The 20,686-nt window shown below is 38.9% G+C and overlaps 1 protein-coding gene across 1 annotated transcript in view; it reads right to left on the bottom strand.

Annotated features, from left to right (window-relative positions):
- LOC149211516 (DNA polymerase alpha catalytic subunit-like) overlaps window positions 1–20,686 on the bottom strand; it is a 67,892-nt gene that overhangs the window by 11,475 nt on the left and 35,731 nt on the right. Inside the window, exon 3 of the mRNA XM_089391519.1 lies at window positions 10,083–10,195. Coding sequence (XP_089247645.1) covers window positions 10,083–10,090 — 8 coding nt within the window. The 5' untranslated portion in view covers window positions 10,091–10,195. The remainder of the gene's footprint in view (window positions 1–10,082; window positions 10,196–20,686) is intronic.

Raw genomic sequence — 20,686 nt, 5'->3', positions numbered from 1 at the left:
TCTGACATACTTTTTTGCAGGACAACGTAAGTATATACAGTGTCTCAATTATATCTCTATGTCTCTATATGTCACAATTAGTTTTTCAGATGTCCTATTCTTGATACTACACATTTTATGCTACATATTCTTGATGCTACACCAAGTTTGCTAAATCTATATGATGTTGTAAGTTCATGTTACTTGTCTTGTCATAGTTGATAGAATGGTCTCTGTTGTTGTACTTAGAACTTGGTCCATCACAAGTCTAGGGTCTGTCATCAGTTTTTATTGTATATATCTTATTTCAGTTTTGGATATAGTCTTGCATAGAGTCTAGGCCTATATTAGGAGTGGGAGTCATTGTCTACTGCTACAGCAAGCCAACAACAAAAGTGACAAGCACACTTCAGGTACGCATTGTAATTTTTAATTTGTATTTATTCATTATTATGCACTTACATGTGTTTTGCAGGCAGAGGTAAGTTGAGGGTATTTTGTTTTGTTTTGGGATTGGTTTCGCGGGGCAATTTTTGCATGCAGGTAGAAGAAGATTCAAGTACAACATCAAGCAAGAATTCAAGAGCAGAGGTATCAAATCAAAGGAAGCATTGCAGCGAAACATCCTTTGAAGACATGATAGCCATCTACATATTGTGAAGAATCAAGGCCAAGAGTCATTTGTAAAAGAGTCATCATTGTAAAGTTGTAAAAGAGTCATTTTGCCTAGAGTCGAAGAGGCAGCGTTGGGAGGTATAGCAATCATTGTTGAGATGATGTCATGGTTGAGTTGCAGGTCATAGAGTGATTGGATATTTGGTCAAGTACACGAAAATTATTGTACATCTTAAAGTATCGTGGATTGTTGTCCCTGGTTTGGGAATCCGCAGGCTTGTCTTATTTCAGTCATTATAGGGTAGCAAGGAGGTGCTAGGCAAGTGCATGAAGTCGCCTACAGGTTGGGGCCTGTCAACACTTCAGGGTGGTAGGGTGGTGCTAGGGCGAGTTGTGGCTCGCTAGGGTGTTGGGGCATCCATTCAGTTGATTACTGAAGAAACCAAGGTGTTGGGGCATCCTTCCAGTGGGAGCTGGAGAAGAATTCTTTTCTAGAATTCTAGGAAGTTGTTTCTTTCATTTTAGTTGGGGCTAAAGATTAAAGAATTTATTACAAAAGCGTTTGGTGGTTTTTGACCCGGAGGGGGTTTTCCATCTAAAATTCTTGTGCCTACTATGTTCTTTTATTTACTGTTATTACTGCATAAATATTAATAATAATTGAAGATTAACTAATGCTCTAAAGAGATTTAACAGTTCTATTGCTAAGGAATATTGATTCACCCCCCCCCCAGTGTTTCCAACAATTGGTATCAAAGCTTGATTCCTTCAATAGCAGTCTAACAACTGGAAGGAGATCATGGAGTATACTAAGAATAGAGTTCCTTTGTTCAATAGAAATAACTATGAAATTTGGAGTGGAAGAATGCAGGTTCATTTACTGGCACAAGGATACGAAGTATGGGAAATCGTTGACAAAGGCTTCACATCGACCCAGGATGAACAAGGTAAGAAAAATATGGTATATGATGCAAAGGCTAAAGATCTTATTATCAGTGGGCTTATCGAATCTGTTTATCTTAAGGTATTGAGTTGCAAAACTACTAAAGAGGTATGGGGCAAGCTTGAAAATATATATGCAGGTGACTCAAAGGTGAAAGAAGCAAAGCTTCAAATTTTCAGGGCAAAATTTGAGCAACTCAAAATGAGGGAAGATGAAGATATTGTTGCATACTTTCAGCGCGTTGATGAAACAACAAATACATTGGAAGGTTTGAGAGAACCTGTTGAAACGAAAATTGTTGTCTGAAAGATCCTCAGAACCTTGCCAGCAAGATTTAACCCTAAGGTATCTATCTTGGAAGATAGATCGAATCTGACCAATCTCAACATAGATGAATTGCATGGAATTCTTACGGAATATGAAATGAAGATTGAAGAAGAGGATGACACATCTCACTTAGAAATAGCATTTGCCACATCCAAGAAGAGTAGTAAGGACAAGCAGATTCCGAAAGCAAAATCTTGCAATCGTAAGGATGAGGAAAAGGAAGAATATGAAGAAGAATTCTCAGATAAAGAGTTTGCGTACTTCACGCAGAAAATGAGAACAAGTACGGAAAAATTCAAAGGTAAACTTCCATTAATATGTTTTGATTGTGGTGAGGTTGGGCATTTTGCAACCAAATGTCCTCACAAAAATGAGGTTGTTACGAAAGGAAAGAAAAGTCCTAGGAAGTTCAACAAGAAAGGCAAGAAGAAATGGTTTAAGAAAAGTTTCTTCTCCAAAGAAGATAGCTCCTCATCTGAAGAAGATAGTGATAACGACGAAGAATTCAATGGAAGAATATTGTTTATGGACAAGCACAATAAGCAAGAGGCACCTGACGAAGAAGGAGACAAAGAAGAAGAAATGACTGAGGTTGAATTTCAAAACAAAGTAATCAGGGTTATCAAAGAGCTCAAGGCCGAGAAGAAGAACAACGACACTCTTGAAGACGAATTAAAGACAGAAAGGGAACAGGTCCTAAATCTTAAAATTAAGGTTGAAGAATACAAACAAATTGAAGAATTGCTCAGGAAAGAATTAAAGGAAAGCAACAAGGAAAGAGAAGCATTGGAAGCTAAAATCGTTTCTTTACGAAAGTAAGTAAAAAATGGAAAAACTCTTCAAAACTATGCCAACAAATCAAAGACTTTGGATGAACTCATCAACAACCAGCGATCATGCAGCGACAAGACTGGTCTTGGTTACAAAGAAAAAGTCGAAAAGGAGTCAAGTCCTTCTATGACAACTAAAGAAGATGGATATGCAAAATCTACCAAGCAGGTAGATCTCCCAGATAGATCAAGAGATCAAGATTCGCAGGAAGAACCTTGGAAGACAATTCCTCGAAGAAGATTTCCTCCCAGGTATCAACCTATCTTTTATGGTCGTTGTTATTCATGTGGAAAGTTTGGACATAGAGCTGCAGAATGTCACATGTATGTTTGGAATGAATATAATTCCAGGAGATCTCTCAGAAATGGATATTCTAGAACTCAGCAGAATATCAATAGATTTGATCATTTGAGAGATGATGTCGAATGTTACAAATGTAACAATTTTGGACACCTAGCCAAAAATTGCAGACTTGGAAGATCTTCAAAGGAATTCTCACAAAATCAGAATCAAAAAGTATGGAAAAGGAAGACTAAAAGGTGTGTTCTCACTCTCAAGGCTCAAAGCAACAAAAATGTATGGTATGTTGACAGTGTTTGCTCAACGCATACGATTAGAGATAGAAATAAGTTCATATCCTTGAAAGAAAAGAAGGATGGAACAATGTCTTTTGGAAATGACGGGTCTTCAAACGTCATAGGAGCAGGTACGGTCACTCTTGGAAGCAAGGATGCATTAGCAAAGGATGTGTTGCTAGTTGAAAATATGAATCACAATTTGCTCAGTGTTGGATAGATGTGCGATCAAGGACACACGATGTTATTCAACTCGAAGAAATGTGAAATCAGGAAAGGCAAGTTTGGTAAAATTGTGGCTACAACAAGCAAAGCTCCAAACGACATATATATTTTGGATGAGACACCTAAAGGGTGTTTCTTGGCAAAAGAAGACAAGAGTTGGTTATGGCACAAACGAATGGGACATATAAATTTTGACAATTTGGTCAAGATCAACAAAAAGGAAGCAGTTAGAGAAATGCCGAAAATCTCAAAACCTACCAATACGATATGTGAATCTTGTCGGCACGGCAAACAGAAAAAATGTTGATTTCAAGACAAAGGAACATTTTGCGTCACGTCCATTGGAATTAATACATAATGATCTATGTGGTCCTATGAAAACAAAAGGTTTAGACGGTGAATTATACTTTATGTTAATGATAGATGATTACACCAGAATAACAACCATCAGTTTCCTGAAGAAAAAGCCTAAGGCATTCAAATGTTTCAAAATCTACAGGGAATTGGTTGAAAATGAAACAGATTTGAAGATCAAATGTCTAAGATCAGATAATGGTGGAGAATTCACATCCAAAGCATTTCAGCAATACTATGACGAATATGGAATAAAAAGGCAATTCTCAACAGCCAGAACACCATAGCAGAATGGAGTAGCTGAAAGAAAAAACATAAATTCTGGTTTCAATCAATTGATACTGTCGTATTCATTATAAGCAGAGGCTTGCTCAGGAACAATTGTAACATGACTCTGTATGAACTATGGAAAGGAAGACTAGCTAACGTCAAATACTTCAAAATATTTGGAAGTAAATGCTACATCAAAAGAGAAGACCAAAAATTGGGCAAGTTCGATTCCCATGTTGACAAAGGTATTTTCGTTGGTTATTCACACAAAAGAAAGGCTTATAGATGCTACAATCTGAGGCAAAAACAAATAGTTGAAAGTATAAATGTTACTTTTGACGAATACTGTGAAATCGTCTCTTCAAGCAAATCTGAGGGCCTTGAGGTAGAATCTGTGAAGGATGAAGAAGAATCTCCAGAACAAGACCAATCAAATAAGGAAACACTAGTCAACCAAGAAGAAATAAGAAATGATCAGCAAGATGTACAAGAAATTTCTCCAAAAATTTCAAAAGAATCATCTGTCATTTCAGATCATCGGAAACATAAATGAAGGAATTGGAACCAAAAGAAGTCGACAACTTCATTCATCACAGCAGGCCCATCTTGCCCTTTTAGCGACTTTTGAGCCTAGCAATTTTGAGGAAGCTAGTCAAAATGAACACTAGGGAGCAGCTATGAATGAAGAACTGGATCAAATTGAGAAGAACAACACTTGGGAATTGTTTCCACGACCAAAGGATAAAAATGTTATTGGAACTAAATGGGTCTTTAGAATCAAATTGAATGAGGACAGACAGGTTACCAGGAATGAAGCAAGATTAGTCTACAAAGGATATGCACAAGTTGAAGGAATCGATTTTGAAGAAACATTTGCTCCCATTGCCAGAATGGAAGCTATCATGATGTTTCTTGCATATGCATGCTCGAGAAAAATCAAGGTCTACCAAATGGATGTTAAGTCAACGTTTCTAAATGGTGAATTGGAAGAAGAAGTTTACATTGAACAACCTGAAGGTTTTCTACTCACTGACAAAGAAAACTACGTTTGCAGATTAAATAAGGCACTATATGGTCTTAAGCAAGCTCCTAGGGCTTGGTATGATCATCTTGATAAGTATCTACATCAACAAGGATTCAAGAAAGGAAGCGCTAACAACAATCTCTATGTGAAAGTGGATCAAGATAACCTAACGATTATCGAGGTATATGTGGATGATATAATCTTTGGAAGAAATGATGACAGATTAAGTAAAGACTTTGCCACAAAAATGCAAAGTGAGTTTGAAATGTCTATGCTTGGCGAGCTGACATACTTTTTGGGGCTTCAGATTTCTCAACAAGATAAAGGAATATTCATATATCAAACCAAGTACATCAAGGAAATGCTCAAAAAATTCCAGATGGAAGATTGCAAGCCAGTCCTTACCCCCATGATAACAGGTTGCAAGTTAAGCTTAGAAGATTCATCAAAGGATGTGGACCAAAGGTTGTATAGATCCATGATTGGTAGTCTCCTATATGTGATAGCCTCTCAGCCTGATGTGATGCAGGCAGTTGGACAAGTAGCAAGATTCCAAGCAGCACCAAAAGAATCTCATATTATTGCCATCAAAAGAATTCTTCGATATCTTAAGGGCACAACGGAATATGGTCTATGGTATCCCAAAGGAAATGATCTGGTTATCCAAGCTTATACAGATGCAGATTGGGCAGGAAGTGTTGATGATCGTAAGAGTACCAGTGGAGCAACATTCTATCTAGGTGGTTGTCTTGTTTCATGGTTAAGTAAAAAGAAGTCTTCAATCTCGTTATCCACAGCAGAAGCAGAATATATCGCGGTAGTAGCTTGTTGTACACAAGTTCTCTAGATGAAGCAAACTTTGCAAGATCTTCAAGTTAAGTTTGATGAGCCTATTCCCGTCTTTTGCGATAACACCAGTGCCATCAGTGTCTCCAAGAATCCTATGTTCATTCCAGAACGAAGCACATTCCGATTAAATATCATTTCGTTAGAGAGCAAGTCACCGAAAAGAATATCAAGCTTGAATACGTTGGCTCAAAGGAAGAAATTGCTGACATCTTTACGAAACCATTACCTTGTGAAGCATTTGAGTATCTTCGCCAAAATCTTGGGATTCTCCCAAGTTTTCATTAGACTCTTTCTCTTATCTACTCGAGTAGAAAGGGGGAGTGGAGGTGTGTACAGGTCCGTAGGATGGCTGTTTGTCAAGGGGAGTTACCCTTTGCCATTGATGACAAAGGGGGAGAGAAGGCAGTAGGAAGATGTCACGATCGCAGGAGGAGTACTTGTGTTGCCATAAATGCCAAAGGGGGAGATTGTTGATCAGTGGTTGTCATTGATGTCAACCCAAGCAGCACCAAGGGCTACCTCAATCTTGCAAGGGAATTTTGACTTGACAAATCATATTATTTTGCATCCAATATCTTCTCGATGGATTCTACTCATCGAGATGTTTCCATTGATATACGGTAAGCCTCCCAGTTCTTCATGGTTCAAGAGGTATTTGCATTTGAAGTTAGTAACCCTAGTTAGTGGGCTAAAACCCTATGGGGTTGTGTCATGGAACTCATAATTGGTTATGGTCATTGAATAGCCAATAATTAACAATGTTTTTTTTGCTCCTAAAATCCCTCCAACGTTCACTTGTTGAGGACCCTCTCAACTCAAGACATGACCCTCATATCCTCCTCTAGTAGGGATTTTGTGGCTTCAAACAGGACATTGTGTAATTTTCGCTGCAACTTTTTTTTTGTGAAGCTTCAAAAGATGAAATTAAAACCCATTTGAGCCGAAATCTTGATGAACCTCGTGACCGAATTTCAAATCTTGGTTCGCTATATTTTCGGAGATATGATCTGAGGAAGTTAGAGTTTTTGTAGGCTCCCAAATTCCATGTCAAACAAGTGACATTGGGAAAATCGTCATAACTTTCTCTCTGAGTATTGGATTCCAATTTCGTAAATAGTGACAGAAAGCGAACGGACTATAGTTTGTTTGGTATCGGTTTCAGGGCTGAAGGTCGCAACAGTGATCTGAAATGGGGCACTAAAGGCTTCTTGTCATTCTTACAAGAACCTTTCCCACTCCAAAGCTTGTATATGTTCCCCAGATCTATGCTTATGATTGATAATTACGAAATTAAAAGTGCTTGAAATAGGTGTACGCTTGTGTTTGTTTTTAGACTGTTCAAGTGCCTATGTACATTTGCTTATGCTGATGTAAAACACACATAACAGTAAATATAATGCAGCAAATAAGAAAACACATAAGACAACAAGTTTAATTAGGAGTTCACCCAAACCTCTTTGGCTACGTCTCCATGAGCTCTACTCAACTCAACTAGGCTCTTTGGGATTATGGTAAACTTCTTTTACAAGTTCCACACTCAACTCCATTGGTTTACAACTGAACCTATGGGTTTAGAATACAATTTTTATCCCTGGCTATTTGGCTCTCTGGCTCTCGGCTCTTGGTTCTGGCTCTCTTCGCTCTTGGCTCTCTGGCTCTCTGGCTCTCGGCTCTGTGGCTCTCGGCTCTGGCTCTCTTGGCTCTGGATCTTGGCTCTCTCTCTCTGCTCCTCCGATCGCCTAATCGCCTGATCGCATCGGTGTATCACTATCGCAAGTCGCAATGGCATGGATCTTGGCCCTTCTCCCATGGTTTTGTGCGATGTGATAAAGCCATCTCCACCGTTGATTTGTGCGTCTAATCTAACAGTCCACGTGCAATCGCGCTGCTGCTATCGCAATTCCTTAAGGCCAGGTCCTTTAACATTGCGATGCGATATTTGCATATTAAGCCTTACGTCCCTTTTAATAAGGATTTGCCTCCATTTTCTAAGGATGAATGACAAACTTCTTTTTGCAATAACTTCCTCATTCGAGGTCCATTTTAGCCCATTCAAATTGTGTTAGATCCAGAATGAAGAGATCTATACAATGAGACTATTCCCAAGAGCATCCTTTGACTTTCATTTTTCCTCTATGAGGAAAATTCAGACTTAGAAGTCTATGTTAGATCCATTTTGGATCAAACAGTGACACGTGGGACTTTGTACAAGTTTGCTCTACTAAACCAGGCTATAATCATGTCATCGTGGGAGATTGGGCATAACACTTTCTTGAAAAATCCAATATTGATCAAACCTGTGGGGTTGGAAAGAGGACTCAGAGTGATATCACAGGACGAAATTTCAGACCCTAGAGATCCGAAATTATGTAGATACAACAGATTCAATATCGAGCTCCTAGAAGGAAAGAAAAAGCATGCATTCAAGGATCACTGCAGTAAGGACCACACATCAAAAATCAAGGGTAAGTCTCCTACAACAAAGTATGTATGATTAGTGTTTACATTTGAATTTTGAGTATCATCTCTAACATTTGTTTTTGCAAGACAAAGTAAGTATATACATTGTCTCAGTTATATCTCTATGTCTCTATATGTCACAATTAGTTTTTCGGATGTTGTATTCTTGATACCACACATTTTAAGCTACATATTCTTGATGCTACACCAAGTTTGCTAAATCTATATGATGTTGTAAGTTCATGTTACTTGCCTTGTCATATTTGATAGAATGGTCTTTTTTGTTGTACTAGAACTTGGTCCATCACTAGTCTAGGGTCTATCATCAGTTTTTATTGTATATATCTTTAGGTCAGTTTTGGATATAGTCTTGCATAGAGTCTTTGTCTACTGTTGTAGGAAGTCAACAACAAAAGTGAAAAGCACACTTCGGGTATGCATTGTAATTTTTAATTTGTATTTATTCATTATTATGCACTTACATGTGTTTTGCAGGCAAAGGTAAGTTGAAGGGTATTTTGTTTTGTTTTGGGATTCATTTCGCCGAACAAATTTTGCATGCGGGTAGAAGAAGATTCAAGTACAACACCAAGCAAGAATTCAAGAGCAGAAGTATCAAATCAAAGGAAGCATTGTAGTGGGACATCCTTTGAAGACATGAAAGCCATCTGCATATTGTGAACAAGTATTAAGGCCAAGAGTCATTTGTAAAAGAGTCATCATTGTAAAGTTGTAAAAGAGTCATCATTGTAAAGATTGTAAAAGATTCATTTTGCTTAGAGTCGGAGAGGTAGTGTTGGGAGGTATAGGAGTCACTGTTGGGATGATGTCATGGTTGAGTTGCAGGTCATAGAGCGATTGGGTATTTGGTCAAGTACATGAAAATTAATGTACATCTTAAAGTATTGTGGATTGTTGTCCCTGGTTTGGGAATCCACAGTCTTGTCTTATTTCAGTCATTGTAGGGTGGCAACGAGGTGCTAGCCAGGTGTATGAAGTCGTTTATAGGTTGGGGCCTGTGAACACTTTAGGGTGGTAGGGTGGTGCTAGGGCGAGTTGTGGCTCACTAGGGTGTTGGGGCATCCATTCAGTTGATTACTAAACAAAACAAGGTGTTGTGGCGTCCTTCCAATGGGAGCTAGAGAAGAATGCTTTTCTAGAATTCTAGGAAGTTGTTGCTTTCATTTCAGTTGGGGCTGAAGATTAAAGAATTTATTAGAAAAACGTTCGGTGGTTTTTGACCCGGAGGGGGTTTTCCGCCTAAAATTCTTGTGCCTATTGTGTTCTTTTATTTACTATTATTACTACGTAAACATTAATAATAATTGAAGATTAACTAATGCTCTGAAAAGATTTAAAAGTGCTATTGCTAAGGAATACTGATTCACCCCACCCCTCTCAGTATTTTCAACACACCCGCTCAAAACAAATTATGTAAGGAACTGTAGCACCAACAAAGCAACCAATATGATGGCCACTCTGCTTCATTCTTAATGCCACTTGTCCAGAATGAAATGTGTCGACTTATGATAAGCCTGTACGCATACTCCAATGGAATGAAGGTGAATATACATCATAAACACAAAAATAGCTACTTGAAAATGGATGAAATGGTGATATAGATATCTACCTGAACATGTGGTTGGTTTTGGAATCTGGATACTCCTCTGGAGGTTTAGTCAATCATTTCATAATGACATATTTCTCAAGCTCCACTTGACCATTTCTCATTTCCTCTTGCACCTATTACAACAATTTAACTATCAATACCTGTTGCATACCTATACACAACTTATTTTGCACATTAACTATTTTGTTTATAAACTCAATAATCTAATGTTTGAGTCATCAATGACTCATCACTCAGCTAGTTCAGAAATGTTAGTTACCTGCATTTATGACTGGAGTAAAAATACTAAGCATTAGATAGAAAACGATATATATTTTATTAATGAATTGATGATGGATACAATTGTGGGAGGCCCCTGGCTTAAATACTGCCTCGGGTGCCTCTTGTTGAATGGGCATGATCTTTGATCATGCCCTTTGCCTTAATTTAACTAATAATTTCAAATATAATTAATTTTTACATAACATTGCCTTCCTCTTGAAAAGATGCTTTGTCCTCAAAGCATACGTAACGACGGGTGTTGTTGATGAAACACTTATGTCTCCCAATAATCTTCTTCTTCTGGTAAGTCCTTCCACTTAATCAGGTATTCTTTGATTACTCGAGATCACAACTTCTTTTCCTTGATGGAGATGATGCCTTATAGTTCTAGAATGACCCTTCCTTCGTCATCTAAAGTCAGAAGTGTTGTTTGTGCTGATTGATGTTCACCAAGTTCCTTTTTAAGGCAGGATACATGGAAAACATTGTGAACACAACTTTTATCAGGAAGGCTTAAACTGTATGCTACTTGGTTGATCTTTTTGTCAATCTAGTATGGTCCATAAAACCTTGGTGCCAATTTACTTTTTCCCTTCTATTTTAAGGATAACTGCTTGTAAGGCTGAAGTTGGACAAACACCCATTCTCCCATTTCAAATTCCCTCTTTGTTCTATTTCAATAAGCTTGATGCTTCATACAATTTCTTGCATTATTTAGATTTTATTTAAAAGTTTGGACGACTTTTTGGATTTCTTCTAACTAGTTTTTAATAGTTGGAAGTTTCGTCTTGATGATAGCAAAGTCCTTCCATTTCGGAGGTTTGTATCCGTACAGAGCTTGAAATGGAGTCATTTTCACTGATGTGTGGTAAGTAGAATTGTACCGCCATTCAGCGAGATGTAACCACTGAACCCACTTATTTTGTTTTTTTGTGGCATAACAACGTAGGTAGGCTTCTAAACATTTATTGACAACCTCTGTTTGGACATTTGTTTGAGGATGGTAGGCTGAACTCATGCTGAGGTAGGTTCCTATATGATTGAAAAGTTACTTCAGACACAGGTAAACCTTTGATAAAGTCCATTCATATTTCTTCCCATTTCTAATTCGGGATATTTAAAGGATGAAGTAGTCCAGGTGTCATAATATTTTCATTTTTATTCCCCTGGCATTTAACACAATCAACTACATATTTTTGAATATCGTTACCCATTCCCTTACAAAAGAACGACTAGCATGCATTATAGTAGGTTTAAAGAACCCTACATGTCCGGCTGATAGTGAATCATGTGAATCCTTGAGAATATTGGCTTTAAACTGGAATTTGAATTTAGATAAATTCTTCCTTTGTACCATAGAATATCTTTCTTCCATTCAAATTTTGAATTTTGAGGAAGGTTATTGATTATGGCACTAGTTTTTGGATCTTTTGCATATTCACTTCGAATCTCATTAAGCCATTTGGGAACAATGACCAAAACTGCAAGTAATGATGGTTCTTCGTCTTTCCCAGACAAAGCATTTGCCACTACATTGTCCTTTCCTCTTTTATGTAATATCACAATGTCAAAAGAAGCAATTTTTTCAATCTACTTTTGTTGTTCTTCAAAGAGCGTTTTTTGTTGGAGGAGGTACTAGAGATTGTTATAGTTTGTTCGTATGGAGAAATTACTTCCGAAAAGATATTGCCTCAACTTGTCTAGTGCGTGCATAATAGCGAGCATTTTTTTGTTGTATGTATATTTTAGACATTCTCGCTTATTGAGTTTCCTGCTTTCGAAAGCTATTGGACATAAGGTTTTGAGAAATCTAAAGTTGCTAGTACATGGTCATTAGACATAACTTCCTTCAAGTCTTCAAAACACTTTTCTGCTTCAGCATACCATCGAAATGAGTTCTTCTTTAGAAGGTTTGTTAGGGGTGTCATTATATGGGAATAATTTTTAATAAATCTTTGATAATACCCAGTCAATCCTAAGAATCCTTTTAGCTTGGAGATATTAACTGGTTTGGGCCATTCTCTTATAGCCTTGATCTTATTAGGATCCACTTTTACCCATTCCTTGGATATTATATGTCCGAGATGTTGAAGAAAGTGTAACTAGGTTCAGTCTTCTTAAATGTACTTTTGATATTTGTATTTATTCAAGAAAAGAAATATTATTTTTGCTATATTTATCAATGAGTTTCGTGCTCATTGAAGTAGGTCAAGCACATGTTTAAGTGCTTCTAGGAAGTCAAAGAGTCAATGTATTTATTGAAGACCCTTAAGGGCATGTTACACTATGTATTAACTTGTATAGGAGTCAAAGGAAATCCCTCCAAGAAAAGTCAAGTCCTCTCCACACAACGACATCATCCAAGGAGCAAAAATGATGAAGAATATCCAAGTCAGCCTGAAGACATCAAGTCGGCCTCAAGTCGGCCTAAAGGAGGGATAGTCCTCCATATATAGAGGTTTTCCACTCCCTCATAATGACAAGCAAGCATCTTTGAAATCAGCGAAGACAAGGAGCCGAGATAAGAGTGAAATAGGACGAAGATAAGGAGCCTCTAGTGCAGCAAAGAAAGAAGTCTAAGCAAAGGTTGGAGGATTGTTTCTAGGGAAAAACACAGTCACACGTGTGACAAAAGGAGGGCTTATTGTGGTCATAATAGCAGCAATACAACAATCTCATACTTCTCATTGTTTGGGCTTGAAACTTAGGCCTATAAGGCCTCTCACTAGAGTGAAGAAGAGACTCTCTCATATGAAGGAGAAAGGAACCAACTACACCACGAAACCTCCCACACGTGGAGAATTTGCGGCTACATGACTATCATATCAAGTATGCACCTACGCATTGAAGAAGGAGTTCGATTGGTCAAGAAGAAGGAAGAAATTATCTTTAGTGAAGGGCCTCACTAGAGACCAAGAATAAGTGTCTCTTCTAGGGCAAGTACAACAAGGACTATCAACAAGTTGTAAGAAGAACGAAGTGCTGAAGAAGGAGGACAAAGTGTCGGGGAACGAAGTGTAGAAAGGAAGGACTTGACTTGTGCTTGGAGGACATTCTTGTCTAGGGTCTAGGGTTCGGCATTGATCAATGAAGCTTCAATAAGAGAAACTTACAAAAGGGTTTTCCTCTCTAAGAGAGAGAGGTTTTGGCCCTAGAAGAGAGCCAACATCTTGTATTCTTGTTTCTTGTGTTTTGGTAGCAGTTTGATGAAGTAAACACACACACTAATAATAATAAGAAGAAGATGAAAGATAAATAGTAAAAGTGCTTCACAAATTGCTATCAAGTCTAGAAGAATCCTACTATACATAACTGCCCTTGATTCTTCAACATGGAATTGGAGCTAAGGTGACACATCAAGGAAGGGGCATCTCAAGAACACTCATCAAGGAAGAACATCTCAAGGACATCTACGAGGTTAAAGCATCAATCCGAGAAGTCTCATTCACATCAAGGACAAGGAAGGACTACAAGAAGACTACAAAGCAAGAGGAGAAGGCTTTTGTATAAAGGCACCTACAAGAAGAGCAAATTAAGGAGGGACCTACATCAAGCCACACCATCTTCAAAAGGAAAAGCACTACAAGCCAAGTCATCAAGCAATCAAACAAGTCCATTTGAAGAAAGCAACTTGAAGAGCATCAAGATCTAAGGAAGGCAAGCCATCAAGTCTTCAAGAAGAAAACAAGTCGACTACATCTAAAACTCTATCAAGTAAGTATATGTCCCCTCCTGTTTATACATCAATGTATTTTTGCAAGGAAAGCAACAAATTGGTTGGAACCACTAACTTCCTTGCATGGAAGAAGATGATTGATTTACTTCTCAATGAGAATAAACTTCTAGATCACATCAAAGGGAATATCACTATCCCTGCTAAGGAACAAACTCAAGCCTTAGCCATGTACAATAAGGATGACACAACAGCTCAAAGGATTATAATAGAATCCATCAAAGACTCTCATTCTTTATGTCTCCAAATTTGAAACATCAAAATAAATCTATGACAAGCTAATAGAGTTATTCTCGGTAAGCACAGCTAGAGAAGTGATATCTCTTCGAAATTATTTGTACAAGATGAAGATATCAAAGGAAGGAATAGCTCCATATTTCATGAAGATCTCTGAGATGAGGGATCAACTTCAAGAGCTGGGAGAAGTCATGTCTGACAGAGAAATGACAACCGTAGTACTCAATGCTCTACTTGAGGATTGGGGCAACTTCACATCAAGCATATATGCCAAGAAGGAAGCTACCCCACTAAGTGAATTATGGTCTCTATGCAAGATAGAGGAAACTAGACTCAAAGCAAAAGATGATGTGGGATCAAAGGAGCAAGCATTTGCAACCATGGCCAAGAAAAAGGGAAAATTTGGCAAATTTGGTCCACGAAGAACAAACCATAGAGATATGTCCAAAATCCAATGCTTTGGATGCCAAGAATATGGACACTACAAAAGGAATTGTCCTAAACTTAAGAAGGACAACAACAACAAAAGAAAAAGAGAAGAAGGTCACATGACTCAAGAAGTGAAAGAAGAAGACAAGATGCAAAAGAAGGAATATCCTCCAGATCTCTACTATGACTAAGTCTACTTCTTCACTTAAAGTCTTCTTTCAAAGTTTTGAATAGTATAGGAGCATGTAGAAATAGAACAAAATGCATAGTTAGAAATGTATTCTAGAATATAGGAGCATGATGAACATATGGCTCAACATATTCATGTAGAAAGAGCATAGAACAAAATGCATGGTTAGAAATATCTTCTAGAATATAGGAGCATGGTATACATATAGCTCAAGATATTCATGTAGAAGGAGCATACCTATTATAGCACCTCATCCATGACAAAAGAATAATTGATCATCACTGTAAATCCTAGAAGGCCTCCATCATCAAAAGAAAGAAACATTTGCAAGATGAGGATCTTCAAGATCCTATGAGAAGAATATTCAAAAGAAGGTTCATAAATAAGAGCAGATGTATCAACAAGAATTCCATTCATGGAATACAAGGAAGGATGATATGCTGGCAAGAATAGATGAAGCAAGAAAGGCTACATCAATCAAGAAGGACCATCAAATGAAGTCGAAATGATCAAAGCAGAATCAAGATGAGGTATGTATGCATCAAAAGTTTAAGTCATGTCATAATATATGTTATTGAGTCATGGGGATAGTTCTAAAACATGATCAAGTACAAAAGGATCTCTTTCACCAAAGACATACTCAAGAGCATGTACAAGTCAACAAGAGAAATGCTCACATAAGGAGCATAAGGTTGTTGACTAGTCCAAGAAGCAAGTGAAGAAGAAATACTCTCTTAAGGAATATAAGATTGCTGATTGAGAAGCAAGTTAAAGAAGAAATGCTAACTAGTCCAAGAAGCAGGTAAAGAAGAAAGTGTTCTCATGAGGAAGTATAAGGTTGTTATCTAAACAATTCAAGAGGAAGCAAATGAAGAAAGAGATCAAGCATGTGAAGAACACCATGGTCATAAGGAATCACTATCTAACAAGATCCATTAAAGACATCTCCCAAAAAAAAAAAAATAGGCATGACAACTTTGACAAAGGAAGAAAAGGATCAAAGGACCCTTGACACCTATGAAGGCCTTGGAGATATTAAGGTGTAGATAACTGATTCAACTCTACAAAAGATGTCATGATGAAGAATACATCCAACAAAAGCACTATTTAATGTTGAAGCAATGTCAGGATGAAGTCATGAAGGGCTACCAAATCAAAGAATGGAAACAAGGAAGTACAACTAAGCATCTATGGGATAAGTACTCTGAAGCATAGAAAAATGACAAAGGAGTAGCTAGCTGACGAAAGAACCTAACATACATCAAGAAGGCCATTTTCCATGAAGGCACAATGACATGACAAGCCAAGAAGGAAAGTGATCGATGGCCAGTGCCCTACCAAGAAGAAGTTTAAAAAAATACTGCATGACATCAAAGGAAGGAAGAAGATCAAGCAACTAAAGGACCCACTAAGAAAAAGTTGTTGATGAATGGACAAGTCCCTAGCTAAGAAGGAGTTATAACAAGTTCCCAAATAAAAAGGAGCTTAGACAAGTTCCTTGTCAGAGGATACTTGGGCATGTCTTCCTCAATTAGGAGGAAGAAAGAGACACAACATTCTTCACTTGGGAAGAAAGAATGGGAGGATTAGGTAATCATCTGGCATCCGATACACTTTGAGGATGTGTAGGGCATCCAAGAAAAGAGTAGGCACGAGGACCGATATTCTTTGAGGGTTGGGACCCCAAGATAAGAATATTCCTACAAGGTCACACTCGGTGAACACTGTTGAAATTTCTAAGTCTACCCATTAGAAATTTTATCTGTATTCTTCTGGTTTATTTCTCCTACTTGTTAATTACAAACAAGTTATTTAAACATATAAACATCGAAATAAACACAATATAGTCTCAACCATCTACAGATCAACGACTAAAAGAAATAGTAAACACACAAGTGACACTGTTATTTTTGGAAAACTCGTCCCTGGAAAAACCCAACTTGGGAAAACCGGTGCAACAATTCTGAAGGTCATATTATTATGCAGTATATCCTTGAGTACAACTGGGCGCCAAACTAGCTCACCCGACATAGAAAAATAACCGACAGTAATACCTCTCTATTTGGAAGCAGATATCAGAAAATCTGCACCATGAAACCCTCTCCAGCACCACTAAAGAATTGCGTCAGCCCTCCTAGCCTCTGCATCGGCCTCAAGCCCCTCTACGTCAACCCTCGCAGGCACTGCATAGCCTCTACGGCCCTTTGCATCACTCCTGCTGCCCTCTGTGTGGATGGAGCAGGCCCTTTTGGCTCTGCGCTGTCTCTGTTGGGCTCTACGTGGCCTGCTCTGGGTTCTGCGTCTGCCTCTCTGCCTCTGCGTTGGTCTCTCGGCACTATCTCTGCCTCTTTGTCCAGTACCCACAGCCCCTCGCTGCAAACGGATCACTGATTCGACTTTACTCAGCAAACCCCTCTCTAGTAAATCGAATGACTGATCACTCTGGTGTGTTCTCTAACTGACCCTCGAGCCTCCTCTTATACTTTTCCTGTTGGTCCTTCAACGACCAAGATTACATCTTCAATCAACGGCTAAGATTAGATTTGGCTTGACCATGTCTTTTGGAACCTTCTAACCCAGTTTTATATTAATACCCATTAATATTTTAGTTTTCCTAAGTTTAGACTTAGGAACTCCATTAAAAATATTAATTATTTTACTATCTCCCAAACAGTTAGAATCTACCCAAACCATTTCTGCATCTTGGAGATCTCATGTGCTTTAGCCTCTCCACCAATTTTCATGGCTAGAGCACATCCAATGCTACCCCAAATCAACACTCCCTCTTAGCGAAGACTGTGCTCTCTAGGCCTCCCCGCCCAACATCCTCTGCACTGCTACATCCTGTACTGCTGCCCATGTCTCTACCATTGCCACTGCTGCATCCGTACAGAAGCTCCCTCTACATCTGTGTTGTTGTTGGTCCTTTCTCCCAACACTGCATTAGCACTGCAACCCCCTCTCATCATGTTGCATCGTGCTATTGCTAACCGCTACTGCACTGCAACTCAGTTACTGAGAAGTAAGTAACTGATCCACCCAACTATTGACATCCCTGTCAGGCTAGAAACACTCCCGATGTTGAAGCTCTCTATGTCGCTATCAAGTGCTCCCTCTACTGCCTCTGTGCTGCTACAACAACTCCCTGCCTCTCACAGCACTGCAAACCTCTCTGTGCTATCCTGCACTATTGCAACCTCCTTTGTGCCTCTCGCATTGGTGCAGCCTCCTAGCTTTGTGTTGCTCGGCGTTGATTTGGGGTAGCATCGGATATGCTCTAGCCACGAAAATTGGTAGATAGGCTAAGGCACATGAGATCTCCAATACCCAGAAAGTGTTTAGGCAAATAGTTTGGGAGATATGAAAATTATTATTATTTTTAATGGAGTCCCTAAGTCTAAACTTAGGGAAATTAAAATATTAATGTGAATTAATAAAAACTATGTTAGAATGGTCCAAAAGTCATGGATCAAGCCAGATCTAATCTTAGCCATTGATTAGGGACTTAATATCGCCCATTGATTTGTCAACGAGAAAAGTATAAGAGGAGGCCTGAGGGTCACTTGGAGAACACACCAAGAGATCAAGATTTCAACTTTCTGGAGCTGTGTTTGCTGAGAAAGTTGAGAGAGTGATCAGAGTTGCAGCTGAGGGGCAGTGAATACAGAAGCAGAGAGGCAGAGATAGCATTGGGAGGATCAGTGCAGTAGCCGAAGAGAGGGAGGCAGAATCAGCAAGGGTTCACGCAGAGCCATCCAGGGCTCACACAGAGGCAGCCAGGAGTTGCGCAGTGATTTGAAAATGGGGAACTTAGGCTTCTTGTCTAACTTACAAAAACCTCTCCCACTTCCAAAGCTTAAATATTCCCATGTCTTATTGATTAAACAATGCGGAATTAAATATGTGCTTGAACATAAGGTGTATGCTGGTATTTGTTTTAGACTGATTATATGCTTTAAAATCTGCTATTTGTGCTGATATATAAATGTGCTTGAACTGATATATAAATACATATAACAGTAAATAATGCAGCAGTAAAAACGACACATAATATAGCACTTTAATTAGGAGTTCACCCACAACTCTTGGGCTACGTCTCTGTGAGCTCTAGTCAACTCAACTAAGCTCTCTGGGATTATGGTATAAGTCCTTTTTACAATCTCTTGGCTCAACTCCTGCTGTTTTACACAGAAACAATGGGTTCAGACACCATTTTATCCCCTAGCTCTTGAAGCTCTGGCTCTTGGCTTTGGCTCTTGGCTCTGGCTCTCAGCTCTTGGTTCTGGCTCTTGGCTCTAACTTTGGCTCTTCAGCTCTGGCTCTGGCTCTTGCTCTTTGGCTCTAGCTCCTTTCTGCTCTCTATCAGTTTACAACCCTCTTGGCTTTTCACTTGACTTCCAAGTGACTCCCTCGGCTGCTCTTTTTGCTTCTGCACTGCCTCCTTCGCCTTAGCTTCCTGCTTTGGCTTCACTTTCAGCAACAAACCCCCAACAACAACCTTAGCAACCAACAACACTAGCAACCCCTCTATCTTTGACATTCATGGCTTTTTAAGCCAATTGGCGCTGTCTGTTTGTTTTCCCTTTCGGGCTCTCTGTCTTCCAGCCTTGGCCCTCTCAAATCCCCTCTCTGAGCATTAGCAATCATTGCTAAACACCCTCAGGGATGGTGGCCACCTATTCTGTAACGGAATGGAACCATCGGCACTTGAAATCCCTAGAAATAGTCGTTCCCTGTTTACACAGAGAAACGCTATAAAACACGGGAAAAATCGCCAAATCTCTATTTATCGGACTTCAAATCTTCATAAATGTGCACTATATTCCTATCGGGTCCACCTGAAATCGCTTATCGCATGTCGCCACTGCCCTGTTCCGTGGCTTCCCCTTTGCATTTTAAAAATACATTAAAACATGGAAAAATCCCGTAAATGGCTTTAGACGGATTTGAAATAATATGCATTTGCATTTCGGAACCCCTTCGAGTCCGGATTCATCGCATCGGTGCATCCCTTCACTTTTCATTTATTAAACGAAATATGCAAAAATACATAGCAAAATGCTATTGGCCAGATTTTAAAATATATCAACTATCGCCTATAGCCCTATCGGGTCCGGCCATCGCATCGCATATATATATATATATATATATATATATATATATATATATATATATCCCCGCTCCTCTGGGTGGCTCCGATGCGATATTGCGATGCGACTTGTCGCAATCGCATATCGCATAAGCCCCAGGCCGTTTGGTAAGCGCTCCATTGTTATCGCCGATTGCGATATCGCGGTCGCAATAATCATATAACATGTTCTGATATCCTCCGCCTGCCACCGCCGATTGCGATTTGCCGATCGGATCTGGACCGTTGATCGGCCAGATCCGACGGCTCCTGTTCATTGCTCTGTTGATCACCGATAAGCCCATTTTTCAATGTTTTCTCTATGGTTTTGCCTCCCGATAGTGTAATCCGATATTTCCAAAACTTCTCCTTTTGTAATGGTTTTTGGATTTTTAGAAGACTTTGAAGACTTAGAGGGTTTTTAGGACCCATTCTTAGGGGATTTTGCCTCTTTTTCCAAAGGAAAAAGGGTAGCTTCATTTTGTTATAACTTCTGCATCCTAAGTCAGTTTTTGCCCATTCAAGTTGCAGTAGATTTAGAATGAGACGATCTCTGCAATGGGGCTAGTTCCAGGAACTTCCTTGGACTTTCATTTTCCTCAGTGAGGAACACTTAGACTTAGGAA

This window comes from Pinus tabuliformis, chromosome 1_1 (assembly GCF_031772625.1).
Source record: "Pinus tabuliformis cultivar Carrire ecotype Pingquan chromosome 1_1, CPIR1, whole genome shotgun sequence".
NCBI lineage: Eukaryota > Viridiplantae > Streptophyta > Pinopsida > Pinales > Pinaceae > Pinus > Pinus tabuliformis.
The sequence above is the reverse complement of the archived record's forward strand: the minus strand, read 5'-3'. Positions and strand labels throughout refer to the sequence as shown.